General features: G+C 43.9%; 1 protein-coding gene across 1 annotated transcript in view; it reads right to left on the bottom strand.

The window, feature by feature from the left end:
- Positions 1 to 330: 330 nt before the first annotated feature.
- LOC126106292 (zinc finger protein 570-like) overlaps positions 331 to 26,472 on the bottom strand; it is a 154,685-nt gene continuing 128,543 nt past the window's right edge. Inside the window, exon 8 of the mRNA XM_049912512.1 lies at positions 331 to 1,178. Within this exon, the coding sequence (XP_049768469.1) occupies positions 455 to 1,178 (724 nt within the window). The 3' untranslated portion in view covers positions 331 to 454. The remainder of the gene's footprint in view (positions 1,179 to 26,472) is intronic.

Below are 26,472 nucleotides of genomic sequence, written 5' to 3'. Positions count from 1 at the left end.
TTTTATTTTTTTTTTGTCAAGTTTTTTTTTATTTGCAAATTAGAAATGTTAGATTACGTGCTGCAATTTTTTGATCTGTACGGTAATATTACGGCCCTAAACACACAATTCCACCTCCTCGAGCTACGAACATGGATAACAAATAATAGTTTAAAGGAATAGGTAGGTTCGAGATGTTTGGGGAAAGGTTGTGTAAACAGAATCATTTAGGGATCGTCTTTGTCTGCTATGCGGGAATTTCTGAAACTCAGTCTGGAAAAGCCGATCTCAAACAAAATGTAAGTGTACGGGGCACAAATATTATGTGACATATGCATACGCAGACAAAGCTATGGGCAAAAAGGTAGTTTACTAGTATTAATTAGATACAACGAGCGCCATAAGACGCGTCGCAGTCACACGACTCCGTGTGGGTGTACGAAGTCCTACGGAGCACGTGACAGCCGTACGGGCGTCAGCCCGAGTGCACGCGCGAGTGAGTCTTGAGGCTGGAACTCTGGTTGAATGCCTTGTGGCAGACCTGACAAGTGTACGGGCGCTCGCCCGAGTGCACTCTCGCGTGCCTCCTGAGATTGCTGCCACATACGAACGCCTTGTGGCACACTCCGCAGGAGTAGGGGTGTTCCCCCGTGTGCACGCGCGAGTGTTTCCTCAGGTTGGTGCTGCTCACGAATGCCTTGCGACACACTCTGCAGACGTACGGCCGCTCGCCCGTGTGCACTCGCGAGTGGACCTTGAGGCTGCTCTCACACGACAACACCTTGTGGCACACTCGGCAGACGTGAGGGCCGTCGCCGGTGTGCCGACGCGAGTGGCTCTTCAGGTGGGCGTTGCTCGGAAAGGTCTCGTGGCAGACGTCGCAACTGTACGGGCGCTCGCCAGTGTGCCGGCGCGAGTGGATCTTCCAGCCGCCCCGGCTTACGAATGTCTTGTGGCACACACTGCACGAATACGGAAATTCTTTGTCCTCCGCCAGCCCCAGGAACTGTGCAGTTGTCTCCTTGGCGGTGGCGAGATTGTGCACACTCTGTAGCGTACCATTGTCGCGTTCACAGAACGCTACCTGATTGGGGCTGCATTGTACGGTGTTGCTCGGTCCAGTAGGCACACCATCTCCGCTAGCCAAACAGCAACTGCCATCCGTTTCCTTGTCGTCTTCCGTGCCAACGGGGATACTACTGCGGAATTGTGAAAAAAAAAAAAGGTTTCAGAAAGCTTTGCCATAACAGTACACTATTAGGATATGAAAAATAACATTGAAATATGGACTGTTGCACAAGTCAAATAAAAGGTCCCTCAATGTATTTCATACGAGATCGTCTGCAAACAATACTATAAATCATAAGGATAATGCATCTATATCAGAGATATGCTTCATTCTTGGTCCGAATGAATTTGTAAATTTATCATTGATTATTCACGGCCATTACATGAACCAAGTTCACTGACAGCGATGTTATTGCAACCTGAAACGTCAGAGAGCATGAACTTCTATTAGTGCTCTACCAGATGTACTAAATTCTCCGAAATGGTCAGCGCAACTCTAACACATACTACACTACTGGCTACACCACGAAGATAACGTGCTACAGACGCGAAATTTAACTCGAAGGAAGAAGATGCTATGATATGCAAATTATTAGCTTTTCAGACCATTCACACAAGGTTGGCGTCGGTAGCGACACCTACAACGTGCTGAAACGAGGAAAGTTTCCAGCCGATTTCTCATACACAAACAGCAGTTCACCGGCGTTGCCTGGTGAAACGTTGTTGTGATGCCTCGTGTAAGGAGGAGAAATGCGTACCATCACGTTTCCGACTTTGATAAAGGTCGGATTGTAGCCTATCGCGATTACGGTTAATCGAATCGCGACATTGCTGTTCACGTTGGTCGAGATCCAACGACTGTTAGCAGAATATGGAATCGGTGGGTTCAGGAGGGTAATACGGAACGCCGTGCTGGATCCCAACGGCCTCGTATCACTACCAGTCGAGATGACAGGCATCTTATCCGCATGGATGTAACAGGTCATTCAGCCACGTTTCGATCACTGAGTCAACAGATGGGGAAGTTTGCAAGGCAACAACCATCTGCACGAACAGTTTGACGACGTTTACAGCAGCAGGGACTATCAGCTCGGAGACCACGGCTGCGGTTACCCTTGACGCTGCATCACAGACCCGTGCGATGGTGTACTCAACGACGAACCTGGGTGCACGAATGACAAAACGGCATTTTTTCGGATGAATCCAGGTTCTGTTTCCAGCATCATGATGGTCGCGTCCGTGTTTGGGGACATCGCGGTGAACGCACATTGGAAGCGTGTATTCGTCATCGCCATACTGGCGTATCACCCGGCGTGATGGTATGGGGTGTCATTGGTTACGCGTCTCGGTCACGCACTTTGAACAGTGGACGTTACATTTCAGATATGTTACGACCCGTGGCTCTAACCTTCATTCGATCCCTCCGAAACCCTACATTTCAGCAGGATAATGCACGACCGCATGTTGCAGGTCCTTTACGGGCCTTTCTGGACACAGAAAATGTTCGACTGCTGCCCTGGCCAGCACATTCTCCAGATCTCTCGCCAATTGGAAACGTCTGGTCAATGGTGGCCGAGCAACTGGCTCGTCACAATACGCCCGTCACTACTCTTGATGAACTGTGTTATCGTGTTGAAGCTGCACGGGCAACTGTACCTGTACACGCCATCCAAGCTCTGTTTGACTCAATGCCCAGGCGTATCAAGGCCGTTATTACGGCCGGAGGTGGTTTTTCTGGGTACTGATTTCTCAGGATCTATGCAGCCAAACTGCGTGAAAATGTAATCACATGTCATTTCTAGTATGATATATTTGTCCAATGAATATCCGTTAATATCTGCATTTCTTCTTGGTATAGCAATTTTAATGGCCAGTAGTGTATTTGAACATTATTCAAAGAGCTCTTCACTTGAAATAAACAGCTGTCCAATTACAATTACTTGACGGCTGACGCCTGACACTCGGCGCTCCAGTGTCGCCGCATCGCCTGCCGGCTGTCGCTCGGTTATGGGCGACACACAAACACGGCGGGTTACTTCACAAATGCTGTTAATGTCTAACGCGGAGCTTTGTCGGGAGTGGCTGCCACGAGGTATGTCGGAAATGCGAGACGCTCCGTCGACAGGTGATCTCAAGTGACCAGTGACTGACCTGCGGCAGATGACGCCTTTTGTTGCTCTGAGTTAAAACTCACGACCTATGCTGACCACAGTCTCGTGATGTGCAATGTATCTGAGAAAGCGGCGGTCAACATTCTGCGGCAGAACTCAAATCACGATCGTTTTATTTACGGCGATCAAGCTAACCTCTACGAGCAAACTCAAGACAGAAAAATATCCGGTGTCATCGCTAAAAGCAATTCGTAATTCCTCGCTATTACTGGTTACCTGAAACTATACTCGCATCAGCTACACGATCTGCTGCATTAACAACCGATGAGCAGTCCTCGTAACCTACGGCCTTCTATAGGTCACGTATGTACGCTAATCATTGCCCCACGGCACAAAACTGCGATAAGTAGTTACATTTATGACTGGTGCTCCAGTCGAAACGATGAATTGAATCCTTCAAAAATTGCTTCACATAATGTCGTGCGAAGCTTATCTGATGCAAGCCGATCTCTGCGGTTATGATAACTACATTATGACGCTCAATCGCATCTTGTGCGGAAGTGTATTGTAGTGTTTGGTTAGTTCTGTGTATGAAACGCGTGTATCTCGTAAGGCTAGGCGCAAATTGAGACGCGTATAGCGCGCATTTTTGTAACATCACAGTTTCAAATAGGACCGCGCAAATTGCGACGCGACGCGACTGGGACGCGACACGCGCCTGCGCCAGGTCGCGCGGCGTTGTGGCTGAGGCACAGTTTCTCGCGCCGCACGTCGCGCGTGCCTCGCTAGCACCGTGGGAAATTTGAGGTGGGAAGCGGAAGAGTAGCCCGGTCATGTGCTCACATCGGACCGGTGCATATGAGCAGTGGTAGTATTGCCCATACGATAAATTTTGCCTTACTGTGTACTAAATTTCATTGCCTCTGGGTAGTGTTTCGTTTTTCGCCATTTAAACGCTCCATCTTTCTTCGTTAGTACATTATACTTTTCTGTTATTTATATCTGTATAGTTTTGTTTTGTTTTTCTTCTGTCAAGAAAAATGCATACTTCAGTAACTGATGAGCCATTGGCCGCTGGAATTGTATCATATGCCTCCGCGATGTTTTCAGATCGCAAGAAGGGACAGAGAGTAGTCAATAAGGAAGCAAGGAATATTATAAAATCATGTGATTAAGAATCAAGGTAGGAAAGTGAAGCAAGGTTATCTTCTCGCTGTCTAGTATGCTGGCGTATCCGTATGATCTGTTACAAAAATTTAGAAAGGGATAATCTCCACAGGTGTGATCCCTTTGTGCTCCTGGCAAAAAGCGTCCAAGATCTGAAGTACAGAAGTCTCAGTGTGATTACTCTGATATGGATGTAATAATGTAACACGTCACACTGTACTACATGTATGTGAACATCACATTTCCACTGCAAGCTAGAAACAGTCGAAAAGCAGTCACAAATAACCAAGTTTTAATTGGTTCGCCGTGATGAGAAAAAGCATTTCAATTGTTGCATGCACATCATCAGCACTAATAAACTAATTATACAACAGGCTACACAAATGAAGAAAATGGTCGGTATTATTACTAAAGTAGGAATATCCTAAAAGAGTGTTATGATTAGATATATTTAATTTGTTGAAATGTACTGCTGACAAAGGCAGATCTACTTTCATGACAATGTTTTTCGAACTCCAACTCACAACGCACACATGCGCATTCCTGTCGCGCGCATTATCCTCCGCTGCTGACAATACACTGACCATTGTGTTGTGCGACAGATCAATTGTTTATTTTTCTCAATAACAACTATTTTATTCGCGATCACACATTGTCGGTTTGGCAAGCCGTAGGTGAGTAACCAGTATCTGGCATGTGCCTATCATTACGCCTGAAGGAACGCTCGTCATTATTTTAATACTGCTCAGATCAAGAGAAGGAATAAAATCCTTTGGTAAGTTTCCATTCCAGTCGCTCAGTGTCAAAATACGGTGGGTTACGTGGATTCCACCAAAATTCCAATGGAATTGGTAATCTGTTTTTGTGTGAGTTGTTAATCGTTTCTCATTCGAAGAAGCATCACCGTTTCTGAGTAACGGCCACATTTCTCTTGGTGAATGGTTTAATTGTACTTCCTTTGTCTCAGTGTAATTTGCAAAACTCATCTCACAGCAACTATTGAGACAGAATTCCGAAACGGAGTGCCTCATTAAATAAGTAATTGGCAATCAAGGAGCTCAATAGCTTACGAAAAACCACATAGTGTCGGTTTGCAGTAACATAAAAGAAGAAATTTCATGCTTATTTTCATACTAGGAAGCGGCCGGCCGAAGTGGCCGAGCGGTTAAAGGCGCTACAGTCTGGAACCGCACGACCGCTACGGTCGCAGGTTCGAATCCTGCCTCGGGCATGGATGTGTGTGATGTTCTTAGGTTAGTTAGGTTTAAGTAGGTCTAAGTTCTAGGGGACTTATGACCACAGCAGTTGAGTACCATAGTGCTCAGAGCCATTTGAACCATACTAGGAAGCTATTGTTTCGCTAGCTGTCGATAACTCTTAAAGAATTAGTCACTGGAGTGCAATAAATTAAAAAGGGAAGTATAAGTACCGATATATCGCCATAGATAAGAAAGTTCCGTGTGTTTAAGAATTGACAGAACACTCTCCTCCTTGTGTGCTATCATTCACCAAAATTTCGTTTCGATGTCTCGAGCGGTTTAGGAGATGGAGAGATGTTGCGAGTATTTCATTCTCTCGGGCGTGAGATCGGAAGTGAGCGTGCTACATGGGATCCGTTTTCTCGAGATCGGAGGCAGATAGAGACCTCCTCCCAAATCTAAACAAAAATTGAGCATGTTAGCTAAATTTCATACGCAGCAACATATGGTGCAACACGCACCAAACGCAGAATCATAGCGACCCATAACTTTCGTTGCAAACTTTTTGAGTTTTGCATAGTGTCTTACTAAAATGTGTACATCACAATAAGAATGGTCATTAGCGAGTTGATGGGCACTTCGCCACGAAGCTGACATATAACGCTACAAGTAAGGCAAAAATCATATATTTTCAGTGAATGGTTTCTGTAAAATCGTTTGAGGAAGATAACAGGTTGCGCGCGCTTCGGTTCTGTCAGCGCAGAGCTTCGCCAGTCGTCGCGTGCGAAGTGTGGTGTGCGCGTCGCAATATGCGCTGCACCCGCGCGACTCGTGGGGAACGTGCGTGTCGTGCTGTAGTAGTAGTGTCGTGTCACGTCACACGTGCTATACGCGTCTCAGTATGCGCCTAGCCTATTTAGGCAAGCGCTCACGCGCGCGCGCGCGCGCCTGTGTGTGTGTGTGTGTGTGTGTGTGTGTTTTTGTTATCATACGAAATAAAATGGCCAGACTCATGATTCGTGATCCTAACACATCAAGAAAGAATCCCGGACAAGAAATTGGCAGTGAACTGACCAATTGTTACGCCAGTTTGGCAACGACGATCAGTTCTGGCGTGACGTAGAGAGCTTTGGCTGGACGAAACTAGCTCCAACGCGTGAAGTGTCAACTACCAAGTAGTTTTCATCGGACTAAAGTAACGTTGGGACGTGTTAGGGCTCTGTTCCGTCGGCCTTCCTACCACCACAAGTCACTTTCACAGAAACTAGTGAGCGACCCTGTCAAGACACCAACTCGGTGTGCCCTGTACGCCGTAGTCTTCTTCAGTTACGAAACGACAATGTAAAGTTTCTACACTCCTGGAAATGGAAAAAAGAACACATTGACACCGGTGTGTCAGACCCACCATACTTGCTCCGGACACTGCGAGAGGGCTGTACAAGCAATGATCACACGCACGGCACAGCGGACACACCAGGAACCGCGGTGTTGGCCGTCGAATGGCGCTAGCTGCGCAGCATTTGTGCACCGCCGCCGTCAGTGTCAGCCAGTTTGCCGTGGCATACGGAGCTCCATCGCAGTCTTTAACACTGGTAGCATGCCGCGACAGCGTGGACGTGAACCGTATGTGCAGTTGACGGACTTTGAGCGAGGGCGTATAGTGGGCATGCGGGAGGCCGGTTGGACGTACCGCCGAATTGCTCAACACGTGGGGCGTGAGGTCTCCACAGTACATCGATGTTGTCGCCAGTGGTCGGCGGAAGGTGCACGTGCCCGTCGACCTGGGACCGGACCGCAGCGGCGCACGGATGCACGCCAAGACCGTAGGATCCTACGCAGTGCCGTAGGGAACCGCACCGCCACTTCCCAGCAAATTAGGGACACTGTTGCTCCTGGGGTATCGGCGAGGACCATTCGCAACCGTCTCCATGAAGCTGGGCTACGGTCCCGCACACCGTTAGGCCGTCTTCCGCTCAAGCCCCTACAACGTGCAGCCCGCCTCCAGTGGTGTCGCGACAGGCGTGAATGGAGGGACGAATGGAGACGTGTCGTCTTCAGCGATGAGAGTCGCTTCTGCCTTGGTGCCAATGATGGTCGTATGCGTGTTTGGCGCCGTGCAGGTGAGCGCCACAATCAGGACTGCATACGACCGAGGCACACAGGGCCAACACCCGGCATCATGGTGTGGGGAGCGATCTCCTACACTGGCCGTACACCACTGGTGATCGTCGAGGGGACACTGAATAGTGCACGGTACATCCAAACCGTCATCGAACCCATCGTTATACCATTCCTAGACCGGCAAGGGAACTTGCTGTTCCAACTGGACAATGCACGTCCGCATGTATCCCGTGCCACCCAACGTGCTCTAGAAGGTGTAAGTCAACTACCCTGGCCAGCAAGATCTCCGGATCTGTCCCCCATTGAGCATGTTTGGGACTGGATGAAGCGTCTTCTCACGCGGTCTGCACGTCCAGCACGAACGCTGGTCCAACTGAGGCGCCAGGTGGAAATGGCATGGCAAGCCGTTCCACAGGACTACATCCAGCATCTCTACGATCGTCTCCATGGGAGAATAGCAGCCTGCATTGCTGCGAAAGGTGGATATACACTGTACTAGTGCCGACATTGTGCATGCTCTGTTGCCTGTGTCTATGTGCCTGTGGTTCTGTCAGTGTGATCATGTGATGTATCTGACCCCAGGAATGTGTCAATAAAGTATCCCCTTCCTGGGACAATGAATTCACGGTGTTCTTATTTCAATTTCCAGGAGCGTAGTTCGGTCGTGTCGAGTGAGAGAGTGCGCTGAAATTGTACGACCGGCACGGTGACGTGTGATTATTATGCATTTGAAGAAGATGTAAAGTTCCGTAATGGAATTTTTCTTGAAAACTGTGACGTAAAGGATGTTATTCTGGAAGAAAAGTTTTCACTGGAATAAGCTGAGATTTTGTTGAGACATGAGTAGACAATGGTGGTACGGCGTGTTTGGAAAGTCGATGTGCAGGTTACGTTAAAGGTTCGAAACAAAGTTGGCAGAACTGTTTTTTCATAGATAGTCAATTTTTCTTTATTTAATTCATTCTACTGTTAAGTAACATCTGGCTGTTTGGTTCCGTGGATGAAAGTTATTGAATGTGATATATAATATCTAATGTTTAGATTTTCTATTTGTTTTCAAATTACGGTGCTTTCAAGTAAGGAACATACTTTTCTTGTTGAACACGTGCTTCGACGAGGCGATTAACACAAATATTTAGTGGAGGTGGCATTTTCTAAAAAATTCTTGGAAACAGTTCTACCTCATCATAATGCAGTTCGTCGACGTATTGAGAAATTTTAAGAGACAGGCTCAGTGTAAGAACTTGAAGAATACCTATACTAAACGAACAGAAGTTGTTGGATGCTTCTGACTATGCAGCAGGGCCCAGTAAAATCACTGCACACGTTCGCACAAGAGAAACATATCGGACTTGCAACCGCGCGAAAAGTAGTTAGGCAAACACTGAAATTGTTCCCGTATAAAGTGACTGCAGTTCAAGAATTGGAAGATGCCAGTACTGAAATGTGAAATCCGTTGCTACAAATGGTTTACATTATTTGCTAGGAGGAATACCAGTGATAGCTTCTACACAGACGAGCCCTGGTTCCATCTCTCTGGTCATGTTAACACACAGAACACACGACAATGGCCAACGGAGATTCTCCTGCTATGCTTGAAACGCCATTGCATGACCAGAACATTGGAGTTTGAGCAGCGGGATTATATTATTTTTTGAAGAAATTGTGAACAGTAAACATTACGGTTTAATAGTGGACGATTTCATTGGCCGGCTAATGGAAGATAAAATCAGCTACTCGCAGTTTAACTGCGCACACAGCTAACATCTCTACGCCTCTCTGCAAGAGTGTTTGGAGAAAGTCTCATCTCAAAATAATGCGGCCCGCTCGCTTCCCGGATCCCGCGAAACCAGACCTTTTTTCCTTGAGGATAGCAAAATCTGTTGTGTATCGCAATCGCCTATGCATGCATTGTGGCCGACAAACGTAAGTAACTGCGCATATCACAGTCAGATATGCGGAAAGTGTTATCTAGTAAAATTAACAAAACAACTCTGCGACAAGAAACAATTTATTTAGGACACTCAACAGTGTATTAGGTAATCTTAAACAGCTAAGTACTAATCTGTAAATAATTGTATTTGTGTGAATCCCTAATCGTTTTTATACAGTATCGACCTGTTATTAAGCTGTTTTTTGGAGAGGAAATTCTAAGTAATGAGACATAACTAACATTTGAAATACTTCATTAATATAATACAGTATTTTGTTCGGTTTATCTGAACTGTGATCATATTTCTTGAGGGCACACAGGATACTTAATTGCAAATGTAATAAAGGTTATGAAGCCACAGAATAATGCTATATCCACCTATGATAAACTCTAGTAGTCAGTTCTGGGAGAAAGTTTACATCTAGAACCCCAACGATATCCATCATCCATAAATAAATGCGAATGCACGGCATAAGGTGCTTCCCATTGCACCACACACAGAAGCTCAAGCCACGCATTCTCCGACAGCGAATGAGTGTTCAGTAGAGTTCTGAGCGCCCTGCTGTGAATGCCGTAGCCAACATTTTATTCATCTTCAATTGTCATTGACCATATATATATAACGGAATAGAATTCATCTCTTATACATAATATCGACATACACAGTTACAGAAATATAGGCATGAATTTTAAATTTTAACATACGTTCACAATCCGTACACCAAACAATTTTGTTATATTATAAAATGGAGCTTCAGTCAACCAGTTAAACATTTTTCTTTGAAATAATTTACAAGACATGGAGCGTGCTGAGGCTGGTAATTTGTTAAAAGATTTTCCTCTGGGAAAGAGGGATGCTTTTACCAATTTGTCTTGGAATATCTGTTTTAATTTTTTCCCTAGTGTTGTGCTGGTGTATATCTCCTCTTATTTGATATTCTTTTACATCCAATTTAATGTATAGCGAAGTGCCATACACAGGTTGTTCTATGCAACACGCAATGTTATAGTTGGCCTTCATAAATCACGCACGAGATTTTCATATTCTCTGGCTCGCTATGCACAGGCTATAAGTCCTACGGAAGGAACGAACAGGACCTTTTTGTGGGAAACAGGGTAATTAAATTTTGCACTGGGATACGTTTTCCCCAGAGGCCGTAATTTTCAAGCTATTCAAGAAAGGCGTACAAAAGCGATCTTAAAACGGACCCACACTCAGCCCCACCGGTCAGGATTTCTACTGTGTTGCTCATGGCACTCTCTCCTGCCACTGCACTACTATTCGCGACTGCGCGGATTATTTCCCACATACAACCTCTATGGTCTTCATTGACTGGCTTTATTACGCCACCGGCTTAGTCGAGCGCTTACAAATTATAAAACTGAAGTTTTTATACATTATATCAAACAGTTGTCTGAATTTTAACAGCATAAATAATTAAATCTTTCTATTCGTACTGCCTTCTGACCACGAAACTATTCTTCTTGTAAGGATTAAGTTTGGATCGAACTGCCAGCGTAATTAGTTTCAGCATAAAGTTCACGAAAGTCGTTTTTCAATCAATATCCTCACGAGCACATTTAAATTAATAATGCTAACGAAATAGCCGAATATGTTGGTGGGGTAATACTCCAATCAATAGAGATCAGAAATGTCGAACATCGGGAACAGTCCGCGTAGTCGGAAATTTTAGCACAGTGGTGGGAAAGAGTGTCAGAACAAGATACTAGAAATCATGACTTTGAGGGATGACTGTAGGACGGAGGTATGTTTGAAGGTCACTTTCTTGAATAACTCGTAAATTCCGGCCTCCAGCGCATCGCAGTACAAAATTTAACTACTTTAAATTTCCTACAAAAAAGACCTGCTCACTTTTTTCTGCTAGATTAATATTTTGCGCGTAGCTAGCCAAAGAACACGAAAATCTCGCGCATAACACAACATCGGTAAGGACAGTTGATTCATCCTGTATACATGGTGGTCCATTGATCGTGACCGGGCCATATATCTCACGAAATAAGCGTCAAACGAAAAAACTACAAAGAGCGGAACTTTTCTAGCTTGAAGAGGGAAACCAGATGGCGCATGGTTGGCCCGCTAGATGGCGTTGCCTTAGGTCAAACGGATACAAACTGCGTTTTTAAAAACAGGAATCCCCATTTTTTATTACATATTTGTCTAGTACGTAAACAAATATGAATGTTTTAGTTGGACCACTTTTTCGCTTTGTGATAGATGGCGCTGTAATAGTCACAAACATACGGCTCACAATTTTAGACGAACAGTTGGTAACAGGTAGGTTTTTTAAATTAAAATACAGAACGTACGTACGTTTGAACATTTTATTTCGGTTGCTCCAATGTGATACATGTACCTTTGTGAACTTATCATTTCTGAGAACACATATTGTTAGAGCGTGATTACCTGTAAATACCACATTAATGCAATAAATACTCAAAATGATATCCGTCAACCTGAATGCATTTGGCAATACCTTTAACGACATTCCTCTCAACAGCGAGTAGTTCGCCTTCCGTAATGTTCGCACATGCACTGATAATATGCTGACGCATGTAGTCAGGCGTTGTCGGTGGATCGCGAAAGCAAATATCCTTCAACTTTCCCCAAAGAAAGAAATTCGGGGACGTCAGATCCGGTGAACACGCGGGCCGTGGTACGGTGCTTCGACCACCAATCCACCTGTCATGAAATATCCTATTCGACACCGCTTCAACCGCACGCGAGCTATGGGCCGGACATCCATCATGTTGGAAGTACATCGCCATTCTGTCCTGCAGTGAAACATCTTGTAGTAATATCGGTAGAACATTACTTAGGAAATCAGCATACATTGTACCATTTAGATTGCCATCGATAAAATGGGGGCCAGTTATCCTTCCTCCCATAATGCCGCACCATACATTAAACCGCCAAGGTCGCTGATTTTCCGTTGCCCAGTAGTGAATATTATGCTGGTTTACGTGACCGCTGTTGGTGAATGACACTTCGTCGCATTCTCAACACCGACGTTTTTGAGATTCCCGATTCTCGCGCAATTTGTCCTACTGATGTGCGGATTAGCCGCGAGAGCAGCTAAAACACCTACTTGGGCATCATCCTTTGTTGCAGGTTGTGGTTGACGTTTCACATGTGGGTGAACACTTCCTGTTTCCTTAAATAACGTAATTATCCGGCGAACGGTCCGGACACTTGGATGATGTCGTCCAAGATACCGAACAGCATACATAGCACACGCCCGTTGGGCATTTTGATCACAATAGCCATACATCAACACGATACTGACCTTTTCCGCAATTGGTAAACGGTCCATTTTAACACGGGTAATGTATCACGAAGCAAATACCGTCCGCTCTGGCGGAATATTACGTGATACCACGTACTTATACGTTTGTGACTATTACAGCGCCATCAATCACAAAGCGAAAAAAGTGGTCCAACCAAAACATTCATATTTCTTTACGTACTACACGAATATGTAATAAAAAATAGGGGTTCCTATTTTAAAAAAACGCATTTGATATCCGTTTGACCTACGGCTGCGCCATCTAGCGGACCAACCATAGAGCCATCTGGTTTCCCCCTTCAATCTAGACAAGTTTCGTTCTTTGTAGTTTTTTCGTTTGATGCTTATTTCATGGGATATGTGGCCCGGTCACGATCGATGGACCACCCTGTATAACATCAAAACGTTGGCAGTTAAGTTGGGCTTGGGACCCACCTCCTAGTGTGAACGCCGGATCGAATGTTCGTTGGTTCTGTAGCGATTTATTGTGTCTATTGAATGGCTATGTATTTTCTGTGTCTGAAATTTTGGAGTACTGACTCGAATATGGGAACAGCATTAAAGCTTTGAGTTTTTTCATGAATGTGAATGTGTATGGGAAACTACGAACTGCGAATGTAACAACAAATTGAAAAGATTGGGCGCTTGGAACGAAATAAGTAAGCTGTTACAAAATAATCTGCGCGATGTGAAAAAGAAAACGGAATCTTTGTGGATATCTTTCTACTGCAGGTACAGCTCTCCTAAATAGAGTGACAATATTTCGAAATTTTAGAATCTACGTAATGGAATAACAATTCGAAATATTTAGCTTCCACTGCGGAAATACACTCCTGGAAATTGAAATAAGAACACCGTGAATTCATTGTCCCAGGAAGGGGATACTTTATTGACACATTCCTGGGGTCAGATACATCACATGATCACACTGACAGAACCACAGGCACATAGACACATGCAACAGTGCATGCACAATGTCGGCACTAGTACAGTGTATATCCACCTTTCGCAGCAATGCAGGCTGCTATTCTCCCATGGAGACGATCGTAGAGATGCTGGATGTAGTCCTGTGGAACGGCTTGCCATGCCATTTCCACCTGGCGCCTCAGTTGGACCAGCGTTCGTGCTGGACGTGCAGACCGCGTGAGACGACGCTTCATCCAGTCCCAAACATGCTCAATGGGGGACAGATCCGGAGATCTTGCTGGCCAGGGTAGTTGACTTACACCTTCTAGAGCACGTTGGGTGGCACGGGATACATGCGGACGTGCATTGTCCAGTTGGAACAGCAAGTTCCCTTGCCGGTCTAGGAATGGTATAACGATGGGTTCGATGACGGTTTGGATGTACCGTGCACTATTCAGTGTCCCCTCGACGATCACCAGTGGTGTACGGCCAGTGTAGGAGATCGCTCCCCACACCATGATGCCGGGTGTTGGCCCTGTGTGCCTCGGTCGTATGCAGTCCTGATTGTGGCGCTCACCTGCACGGCGCCAAACACGCATACGACCATCATTGGCACCAAGGCAGAAGCGACTCTCATCGCTGAAGACGACACGTCTCCATTCGTCCCTCCATTCACGCCTGTCGCGACACCACTGGAGGCGGGCTGCACGATGTTGGGGCGTGAGCGGAAGACGGCCTAACGGTGTGCGGGACCGTAGCCCAGCTTCATGGAGACGGTTGCGAATGGTCCTCGCCGATACCCCAGGAGCAACAGTGTCCCTAATTTGCTGGGAAGTGGCGGTGCGGTCCCCTACGGCACTGCGTAGGATCCTACGGTCTTGGCGTGTATCCGTGCGTCGCTGCGATCCGGTCCCAGGTCGACGGGCACGTGCACCTTCCGCCGATCACTGGCGACAACATCGATGTACTGTGGAGACCTCACGCCCCACGTGTTGAGCAATTCGGCGGTACGTCCACCCGGCCTCCCGCATGCCCACTATACGCCCTCGCTCAAAGTCCGTCAACTGCACATACGGTTCACGTCCACGCTGTCGCGGCATGCTACCAGTGTTAAAGACTGCGATGGAGCTCCGTATGCCACGGCAAACTGGCTGACACTGACGGCGGCGGTGCACAAATGCTGCGCAGCTAGCGCCATTCGACGGCCAACACCGCGCGGTTCCTGGTGTGTCCGCTGTGCCGTGCGTGTGATCATTGCTTGTACAGCCCTCTCGCAGTGTCCGGAGCAAGTATGGTGGGTCTGACACACCGGTGTCAATGTGTTCTTTTTTCCATTTCCAGGAGTGTATTATGAAGTAGCCATATTCCAAATCTGCTCCCTACTTTTTAAAAGAGAGGTTGTCAGGTAGCATAGTTTCTTCTTCTACTCCTTTTTCGGATGATTAGCTTCTTGCAGTAAAATAAATGCAAAGTCTTCTTCTTCCCTCACAATATCGGCCGACGAAACTACTATTATAACGCTACTTGATAACAGTAACAAAATGGGAGCAACTTCGACAGGTTACCAGGACCAACTGCAATTCCACGTGACCAAATCCCTTGAGCCCAACGCTTTGGTATGCTGAGGATGTCAGATCGAACGCCAATGGGATGGCGACCAACATATCGGCCGAATCCACTGGCTATCGTTCGTTTGCCTTTGTTGGACTACCGTGTACGTGCCTTAAAACCGCTTTCATACCGTTTACTGGCAATGTATCGTCAAAAATTGGGAGACTACTGCAGCAATACCACACAACGTCCGTTTTCCGCCCGCCAGTGAAAATACGGACTTTATTACAGACAGACCTTTGTCTCAAAAAAGCGGAAATGTGCCAAGTTCCGTGGTAACGCGAAAAAAGTTTGTATTGGACATACGGTTGACGCAATCGAAGATAGTGTACAGAAAATGAGCACGACACCACTTACTGCAGCCCAACAGCTCTGCTACAGCAAACACTGCACTGAAAATGGACATAAACTGAATAACCAGCAAACGAAGGTCCGGGGTAGTATTGATAAATTCTGGGACTCCATTTTCAAAGAAGCGATTGAAATGCGTGTGAGTGATAACTTACTCATCAGGATCACTGCTTTCCAACTGAGTAAGGCGTGGTAGCCAATACTAGGCTCCATCAAAGCAGAGCGTGACACATCCCCTATCACGATTGTACCACCTCCAAAACCCATTGCCAACGCTGAAGTGTCTGGCGTAGGTCAAGTACCCGGCGAGATTTGTTTCACTGTTCTAATGTCTTAGGCTAAATTTACACTGCCCGCGATGCGATGCGATGCGATGCCGAGCCGAGCGGAGCGATGAAGCGCTGAAATCGCGACAATGGACAGGCTTGGTTTAACAGTGGCAACAGAGCGATGACCGCTTAGACTGCAGGCTGGGCCGAGCGATGTGATGCGGTGCGATGCGATGACTCCGCTGTAGTCGCAACCGAGTTTGCGTTTCGCGCGAGTGTTTGGAGCGATTGCTTGTTTGCGCTTGCGTCTGGAGTAATTGCTTGCTTGCGATGGACGTCGAAAGACTAATTAACAATGTGCGTGAACGCCCCGTGTTGTGGGACCAGAAAAATAAATATTACCACAATAGGGATTTTGTTCGTCAAGCATGGAACGAAATAGCTGAAGATTGTGGAACAGACAGTAAGTACAAAAAAGTAAAATAAATAGCTACAAGACTCCACGAAATAAGTAACACAAACAACTTAGTTTATTTTCTAATTTTAATTGTGTGTAGATACTATTACAATGTTTTGATAATGAAATGACGTTCACAATAGTTACAGTATTTGATAATTTTGGCATGAAATATTTTTGCATTAATGACTGTTGAAATGGTTTTTGGCGGCCTCTCTGACACTCCTCGCTCTTCTTGAAGCACTACTGTTTGCTCTGTCATTTTGGAAGCATGCTGCTAAAGCACTGTGTTCTGATATGTCCTGGTCAATAGACAGTTGAAGGGAAATGTCAGGCCCATCTTTATCGATTATTGTATTGTGCAAAACGCAGATGCACTGAATAATAATGTCTGCATGTTCTACAGAAGTTTCAATTTCCTTTCGGAGAAGGCGCCACTTGCTGGCCACAATTCCGAAAGTGCGTTCCACCACCGTTCTAGCCCTCGATAGCCTCCTGTTAAATAACCACTCTTCCTCAGTCAGTGACAGTCCAGGGAAAGGGCGCATTAAGTTTTCCAGTAGTGGAAAGGCTTCATCTCCAACCAACACTAATGGGGCTTTTACTGAAGTACCTGGTAGTTCTTTCGGTGGAGGCCAGTTTTCAGTTTCGTTCAAAATATTATTGTACAAGTTACTTGCTCTAAATGTGCCACTATCTGATTGCTTGCCACAGCCTCCAATGTCAACTGCTATTAATCTGCAATTAGCATCGGCTACAGCTAGTAAAGCAAGCGAAAAATATTTTTTGTAATTGTAATACATTGTCCCAGAATGAGGTGGACATTTAACCCGAACATGCTTACCATCAATGGCGCCCACACAATTCGGAAAATTCCAGTTGGCATACATGTGTTTCGCAGCGGTTTGAAGCAGTGGTATAGTAGGAGAAGGCAGGTGTACAAGGCTCAGAATTTCGCATATTGTGGCGCATGTTTCATGCACACATTGTGCGACTGTAGTTAGACCCATCCGAAACGACTGTGACAGTGCACGGAAAGACATCCCAACCGACAAATATCTGAAAAAGAATAAAATGAGCGTAATTGAAGGATGTGATAAGGACAAAAATGTATTAAGTATACAGTGTACTTAATTATTTACGCATATTTCACGTCTATATTTTCAGGCGAGGTACTGAAGAATAAATGGAAGAACCTACGTGACACTTTCCGTTCTGAACTCAAAAAAAAAAAAAAACTCGTGCTGAACGTTCAGGAGACGAAGGTGGCATGCCGCCTTTCCAATCCGTGGTACGAGCTAATGACCTTCCTGACTGACATAATGACACCACGGAAGACGAAGACTAATCTTCATCACAGTAAAAGAACAGCATCGCAACACGACGACGCACCCCACGACGTAACATTTTCACCAGCTCTTACAGAGAGAGATGAAACCAACCAAGCCAACTCTTCAAGACTGTCTGTAAGTTCAGAGGGTAGCGTTTCGATGCCTGCTCCCTCACCCACCCTACACACAAACCAAGACAAAAGATCCAAGAAATCGACAAACTCTGAGTTGCTAAATATAGAGAAGCAAAAGTTGAAGCTAATTGAGCAACAAATGTCGAAATCAGAAACGCAAGATGACAGCTATCATTTTGTAGTGAGTTTGCTGCCAGCAATGCGAAAACTATCACCAGCAGCTCAGTTGAGAGCCAGGATAAAAATTCAGCAGGTTCTTTTGGAAGAATTGGAACATTCAACCACATCCACTGCACATTCGTTGATGTCACCTTATGCACCTGAAAATCCATTTGAATTCGTAATTGCTGGAAATCCGCAAAATGAAATAGTCATTTCTGAAATTCAACCTGATGACATTGTTATTTTAAGCCACCAAGATTCTGAAAACTTTGATACTTAAGTGAGTGAGCTGTGATGTATTTAACTTCTCATTGTCAACTACATCAAAATTTATTAAAAGAAAGTTTGAATCTATCACAATTTGTAAATTTTTCATAATAAAATGATTACTGTAAACTTAATATTGTGTACTTACCTGATGGTGATCATAACTTTCTCTTCAGGGGTAATAGCCATTCTGAAATTTGTGTTTTGCTTCTGTAATCTATTTGAAACGGACGACACTATATAATCAAATGTCTCTGTAGTCATTCTGAAATAATTACAAAATGTATCCTCATCTTTTCTCAAGTCACTGTACAAATGATGAAATTCTCCTAAAGACCTCCTCTGCTTGTTGATTTCATGCACCCATTCACGACTGCGTTGAATTCTCAGAGCACTGTTTTCTAATATAAAAGAATTTACTGGTTCGAGGAAACACGACATCGTGCCGAGGCTGCTCAACTGCCCGCCAGATCGCGAGCGCGCTGTATCGTGTGCAATGTAAACGCTCCATCGCATTGCATCGCTTTGGCCATTATGCTTCGCGTCGCATCGCATCGCAGGCGGTGTAAACGTACACTTATGCTGTTTGACGTACAACGTACAACGAATTGAACGAAATTGTTCTCTTTAAATTTTAAAGTTTAACATATCGTCGCTAGGCAATGAAAACCTCGTAACTCCATCTGACAATGAAATCCACGTAACTCCATTACCAAATGTAGACAATTATGCCACACAGCCTGTTGAAACCTTCCTTCTTCGAGTTGTACGGTGTCGCCATCTAGCGGTTATAATGAAAAACATCTCCACCGATATGTAGTTTATGCTGTAAACCTCGCATCTCCAGTAATCGCCATTGTTGGTGTACAGGGCGAACGCATGCTTCAAGATCAAAACGTCTTTTGGTGTGATAGTAACCTTTTTGACTGACAGACCCAACACTGCTTTATTGCCACAGGTACGTCTTAGTATTTCTAGGTATTTATGTATTGTATTTTAATATACTGAATTAATATTGACCTCGTTAAATACAATGTTGATTTACGAGTTTTTCATCGCGCGTAAAGCAGACTGCACTCGGTACATGCGAGGTTTTAATTTTAGAACTTAACAGAATCGTATACATTCTACAGTAACTACTTTGTTTCCATCTATGGGTAAAATGAGTAAATTCACTCTTCACCTTGTGAAACAAGCCGACAACGGGTCATATCGTATAAAATCACCGGGAGAAGATTCTAGTCAAGTTCCCCCTTGTCCTGCACCAAAAGAAAGAGTAGACCTACAAAATGAAGGTAAACCGTAGTTTATATTGTTGTAGCTTCAAGTAAGATCCTTGTTTGAAAGTTAAGGTGATTAAATTATTTAAATATTATTGATGACATTATTGTTTACACTACAGATAATGCGGAAAAAGAAGCCAATACAGAGGCGGATTCCACTTCTGAGTCAAGTCTTTTCAAACACAGCAGCGAGGATGATATCTCCAGTGGCAGTAGTGGTGTGTATGATCCAGATAAAAACAAAAATGACCATAGCAGTAACAACAGGTCGAAAGACGACGATGACGAAGTTGATGTGGGAATAAAAAGTACTAAGCAGCGCCGTAAAAGGAAAAGTAATCAATCACTTCAAAGTTTGCAGAAAGAAAAACGTATGAGGGGACAGGATTATTTAGGAATGCAAAAAGATGAGTTTGGCAAAAAGAGACCAACAATGAACAGAAGTAGGAGGGAAATGAAGCCACGATGTACTTGTAAACATTCTCCCTTAAATCGGAACAGGAATTGCACGGATATTACAGAAGAGCAGAGACCGCTAATATTTAATCATTTATGGGAGGATATGTCTTGTGGTGAAAGAAACATTTTTGTTAGAAGCCATGTCTACTACGTTCCAGTTAACAGACGCAGAAGTAATTCATAATCTAATAAATCTCACCGTTTTAACACACTATATTACAATTTTGTAATAGAAGGACAGAAAAAAACTGTCTGCAAGACTATGTTTCTGAATACTTTGTGCTTAGGCGAATGGAGTGTGAGAACATGGGCATTTAGTGCATCAGGAAGAACGCTTGCAGAAGGGCCTCAAATGCAGGAGAGACCAACGAAAGTTTCAGGTGGACGACAATCAGCATCAGATTTTTTGCAGAGTTGCCGAAACTGGAATCGCATTACTGCCATCATTCTTCCACAAAACTCTACTTGGAACCTAAATCAGAACTACATTGGGAATATATAGAATTTTGAAAGAAAAGATGACAAATCCCAGCTGCTTGCAAACAGTTCTGCGAGGTATTCGATGGAAACAATCTTAACTTATTTTCTCCTAAAAAGGACCAGTGCGATCTTTGTTGTTCTCACCAGACAGGCAATCTCTCAGACAGTGAATACTCTTTGCATACGGCCCGAAAAACTGTGACAAGGGAAGCGAAAAATAGTGATAAATTAGGACCAGCTAGAGTGTTTACAATGGACCTTCAAGCACATCTGCTTTCTCCCAGGCTAAAAGCATCTGCTCTGTACTATAAAAACAAACTAAAGGTCCATAACTTTACCATCTATGATTTAAAAAGTAACGATGGTTATTGTTACCTTTGGCTCGAGAGTGAAGGTTGACTAACAGCTTCGGAATTTGCCAGTATACTCGTGTATTTTATAGAAACGTACGTCCAAAATGATTCAGAAGCCATTTTCTATAGCGACGGATGCACGTACCAGAATCGAAACTCAGTCATGAGTAATGCACTGGCTCACTTGCCAATCAGAAAGACATTACAATAGCGCAAAAATTTCTGGAGAAAGGTCACACTCAAATGGAGTGTGATTCTATGCACTCCACCATAGAAATGAAGTTAAAAAACAGACATATTTATACTCCTACTGGCTATGTAGAAGTTTGTACTACTGCAAGACCTTATGTTGTCAATTATTTGGACCACACGTGTTTCAAGTCCTGTGATAAACTCTCGTTGTATTCGTCTATTCGGCCAGGATCCAAAACTGGGGATCCAACAGTGACTGATATCCGGTGTCTCAAGTATGATCCCTCCGCAAGAATGGAATATAAATTGCAATTCAGCGACACATGGGAACCACTTCCAAGAAGGATGTCAAACATACCCAGCTCATTTACAGTGCCCCCTCTCTACAGTTCACCACTAAAGATCAGCGCAGAAAAGTTTACGCATTTGCAACAACTAAAGCTGGTCCTTCCTGAGGATGTGCATTCATTTTATGACCCACTGCCTCACATTTTTAATGAGAGAACATGTCCGTCCCTAAAAAAATGCAGCCGAAAATAAACATGTTTACAATTACCTATGACCGTGATTGTGATAGCAGCAGTAATAGTAACAATGATAAATGTTAATAAACTGCACAAGTGCTTACAGTAATAAAAGTTTAATTAAAGCTAACAACATTGTTTCTATGTTTTTTTAACACTGTAATTTATTGACATCCAGATTCCAATATTTTGATCAATGTGAAATTATTCATTTCACTTTATATCTGTAACAATGTATCCTTACAGATGTTTCATAATAGAAAAATACTGTAAAGTTTAAGTAAGTATTTTTTAAAACAAATTAAGCATTCATTCATTTCAATTCTTAACCGTGCTCTCGTTACATGCCTCTTATCTCCATTACTACCAAAAAAATAACTGTGTAAACCTCGTAACTCCAAAAACCGGCAGACAATTTGAAGTGCATAATAAAGTCTTATGTACCAATGACCAGATCCATATTGTGTAGCATAAACCACTACATTTGACTAATCAGGTCCCCATGTGATTTCTATATGAATGGTTCCCTAGTGGTTGTACGAGGGTTGGAACTTGAATAGTGGCAGCTATTTATTCACGACCGATACAAAAGAGTTACATGTCTGCACCTGTTACTGTCCTTCAAAGTAGTCACTAGCGCTGAGTAGAACCCGTTGCCAGCAATGTGGACGGCGTAGTATACCGTTATAGTTGAATTCTTGTATCTTGGCGGTTCGCGTATGCCCGCCCAGACGCGGGAGATTGCTGCGTTGCCAGTTGTACGCGCCAAGGGAAGCAGCGTCATAGTATAGTTCGCAAACTTACGTTTAGGGGGGAGCGCGCAGTTTATGAAGGAAAGCCACTACGGCCGCATTAAGCCTTTCGCTGCTGCAGACAACGTGCTCCCCGCAGTCCGCGCTGTGCGGCATTTTGCCATCACTGCACTGCTGTGCAGACACACGGTGTTTCGACTGCTTTGACACTTTATCATTCGATTTCACAAAAACTATTTGGCCCAAAACTTTGATTTTTACACATCTTCTTGACTGATACCTTCCTCTCAGAAATGACTTAATTTTGTTTCGATGTTCAACGCAGTTATTGTTCAGCATTAAATGTAGTAAACCATTGCACGCAATTTTGAAGAGTTTGCAGAGGTAAAAGTCCACAGCGTATACTTTCCGTATGGTCGATTTTAGTTGCCACTAGAAATTACAAAAAATTACATTCAAACGAATAAAATTCATGAAGTAAGACACTTCGATATTGTAAATAAAGAAAATATTAAGCACCGAACAATATTTGAACTCAGAACCTTTCGTTAGCATCCCAACACTTTAACCATTATGCTAACGCAGCTCATCATTCAATTGTTTTCCTGGAGGACTTTAAAATATGACGCAAAATACCCACAAAAACTGATGGTATGACTATGAATTACTCACGTTTCGTCGAAGTACAACAGGAAATAAACAATTACCGCTGTTCTTTATTGCAAAGAAAGCGGTTAGTGAGAATGGTAAAAAACACCTTTCCTTGCTATCGCCTGAATTAGGAGGCTTATTGCCTCTTTGGTTTAATTAATTAATAGAATATGAAGCAATTGGTATAAAGAATGATTTTTCCAAACTTTCTATAAAAGAAAGCCTGCTATCAAGACAATGCTTTTGTTCAGTTACTTTATTTAAGACTGAACGTTTCTAAAACTGAAGACACTCCATGCTATGCACTGCAGTCGAGCTCTGGCAACGTCGTTCTCTGTTCATTGGCTGACTGTGTTTTGTGACATCAGATGCACAGAACGAACCTAAACTCGGCCGCCGTCGTAAATGACGCGCACTTTAGCAGAGTCTGTTCTGTTGATGGTGCGAATGGAGCGGTCTAAAGTTATGGTGGTTCTCGTGTACGACTGTGCTGGTGTTATCTTAACGCATTTCGTTCCTCCACGGCAGACCGTCAATGCACAGTACTATTGTTCGTTTTTTTGGAGCATCACCTGCGACCAGCTTTGCGAAAGAAGCGGCGACACTTTCTGCGCACCATCATTTTGCACGACAATGCGACCACCATACTGCCCGGACCTAAGTCCTTGTGACTTTGATTTGATTCCGAAGATGAAGGAACCACTTCGCGTCATTACCTTCAGAACTGTTCCAGGGATTCGACAGGCAGTAGACCGCTCCATTCGCACCACCAACAGAACAGGCTCTGCTAGCGGTATACTACGCCCTCCACATCGCTGCCAATGGGTTCTACACAATGCTTTGAAGGACAGTAACGGCTGCAAACATGTAACTCTTTTGTATCGGTAAATAAATAGTTGCCACTATTTAAGTTCCAACCCTCGTGCTATTCTGTTTGACAATGTTGTTTCTGTTGGGACTAGGTCGTCTGTTTCCTGGTTTTTCAACGAACAATACATTTACTGATTCACTGAGTTGAAGTTTTATCAATGTACGTCACCTGAGTACCAAGGAATAAAAGCTTCTACTGTAATAAAGTTAGCAATATTAACTCTAGAATTCTGTGTGAATCTTCTCAGCAGCTTTCCACTGAAGGAACCCTGTTTCGTAGCCAACCTGCTCAACTGGTGTAGAATTTTAACAGAGCGGTTTCAACGATGGAATTCGCGCGCGCGCTCTTGTGTGTTTGTGTGTGTGTGTGTGTGTGTGTGTGTGTGTGTGTGTGTGTGAGAGAGAGAGAGAGAGAGAGAGAGAGAGAGAGAGAGAGAGAGAGAGAGATAGATATGTACATAAGATGTTTGACTTTAGCATAATAATTAAACGAACTTTATCGTACAGGCTATTCAATTACAAGTCCAATGAGCTTTCCTGCTTCTCTTTTGGAAAGAAGAGTCTTAGCTTGAAGGGAGTGTATAATTTGCTGACTGTAATCCGTCGAATGTTTAATGATCGATTTACATGTGATCCATCAGTCCGTCTAACAATACAGTGCATTTATCAAAAGTTTATGGAACCTTGATCGGCAGCAGACAACTGGCAACGAAATGCAGGACTCCCAAGACCAGGAAGATCTGCAATGAACGTAGCTCTCCTACGAGGTGTAGCATAAGGATCATCAAGCCAGGCAGTCGTTGCAGTTTTCAAACTGGGATTCCCCAATGAACTGCGTGGCGTACGTTGAAATATGATCTTGCGATATAACATTACCACATTCAAATCGCCCAACCTCTAAAAATGGATCAAAAATTTGTTACCATTTAATGCTGTCAGATTGTATTTGCACTGGCGAATTACACCTGTGACTTCAAGAAGCGATATTCATTGCACGTGGTGTGTACGTGCCGGCTTAATCGTTCGTTTCTGTGTGTTAATCATGATGTCGAACAGGCTGAAACTTCTACGTAAATTACAAATTACGGAAAAAAAATGGCTCTGAGCACTATGGGACTCAACATCTATGGTCATGAGTCCCCTAGAACTTAGAACTACTTAAACCTAACTAACCTAAGGACATCACACAACACCCAGTCATCACGAGGCAGAGAAAATCCCTGACCCCGCCGGGAATCGAACCCGGGAACCCGGGCGCGGGAAGCGAGAACGCTACCGCACGACCACGAGCTGCGGACACAAATTACGGAAAATTCTTTTCACTTAATTTAAGAATACGTTTCATGACCGGGAGCATATCTATCATGCTAAAGATTAACACTTTAGCCTAACTTTACTCCACTAAAACCGGAAAAAATAATGAAGTACAACATAGCAAGTCTCATTCATGAGATGGCTAACAATGGAGTTTACAAATGAATAAAAACTATTACAGTCACCGGTCGTGAAACAATTATTGCACTAAGACAGACGTGTGAAGGCGGTTTTTAACTAACAACGGTATCCGTAAAAAGTCCACCACAGATTTGATTGAAATTTAGCACAGGTATTAGTTTCGAACACAAAATCCCAGCCTATGTTGTACTCCACCTTGACTGTAAGCTTTTCTTCTTCTATTTTTTTACAAATTCGACATGGCAGTTTTCTGTGCCACGTAGGACCTAATTACTGAGCTTGACTGATTCATAATTTGTTGATATATTACCATTTGATAACTAAGTTGTACGTCACTACTGTACATTTATTCGCATCATATTACAAATAACGTCCCATAATAAAACAAACGTTTCCACCAATTCTCATTGGCACTTGGCGACATTTAACACGGCTCACTAACCCAGCCTCAGGATAGCGAGCTACTGCCTGTCACGGCATCCTACCAATACTGTTTACTGAAACACGCCTGTTGGGAGTTTCTTTGCATTTCTGGAACTCGTGCATACTTTGGATGTCTCGAGCGCTAAGAGACAATTTTAAATTGCTTATTATTCGCGCGTAGGCTTTGGTCAGAGTGGCTGGGTCGCTGGAAGATGTGCTTCTTTTTGTCATCGTCGCTTGGCAGGGAGGGGCGCGGGAGTTCTACTGTGTAAGGTAGTAGTGAGGCAGGCGCCGAGCTGAGGGTGGCATTGTAGACGTGAAGTTCAGTGCATCTGTGTTTAAGTAAAATGATTTGAAACAGTGGAGAAAGATTTCATTAGTGATTTAGAACGAAAAGAAGAATATTTTTTTTATTTAGTGACACTAGAGTCGCACGTAGTTCGGAATGAGACATCCATTTCAGGGATTTTTCTTTATCGACTGAATAATTTCACTGTAAGGTACTTTTCACGTTTATTAATGATTTGTCTAACATTTGTGAGAAGAGATTGGTATAAATGTTGCCCTTTGTCAATGTTAATGAGTGTTGTAACATGAATTGCATACAAGTAATAATATATCAGATAATTTAAAAGCAGTTTGTGGAATGGTGGAATAAG

This window comes from Schistocerca cancellata, chromosome 10 (assembly GCF_023864275.1).
Source record: "Schistocerca cancellata isolate TAMUIC-IGC-003103 chromosome 10, iqSchCanc2.1, whole genome shotgun sequence".
NCBI lineage: Eukaryota > Metazoa > Arthropoda > Insecta > Orthoptera > Acrididae > Schistocerca > Schistocerca cancellata.
This window is presented reverse-complemented; position numbering and strand designations above follow the sequence as displayed.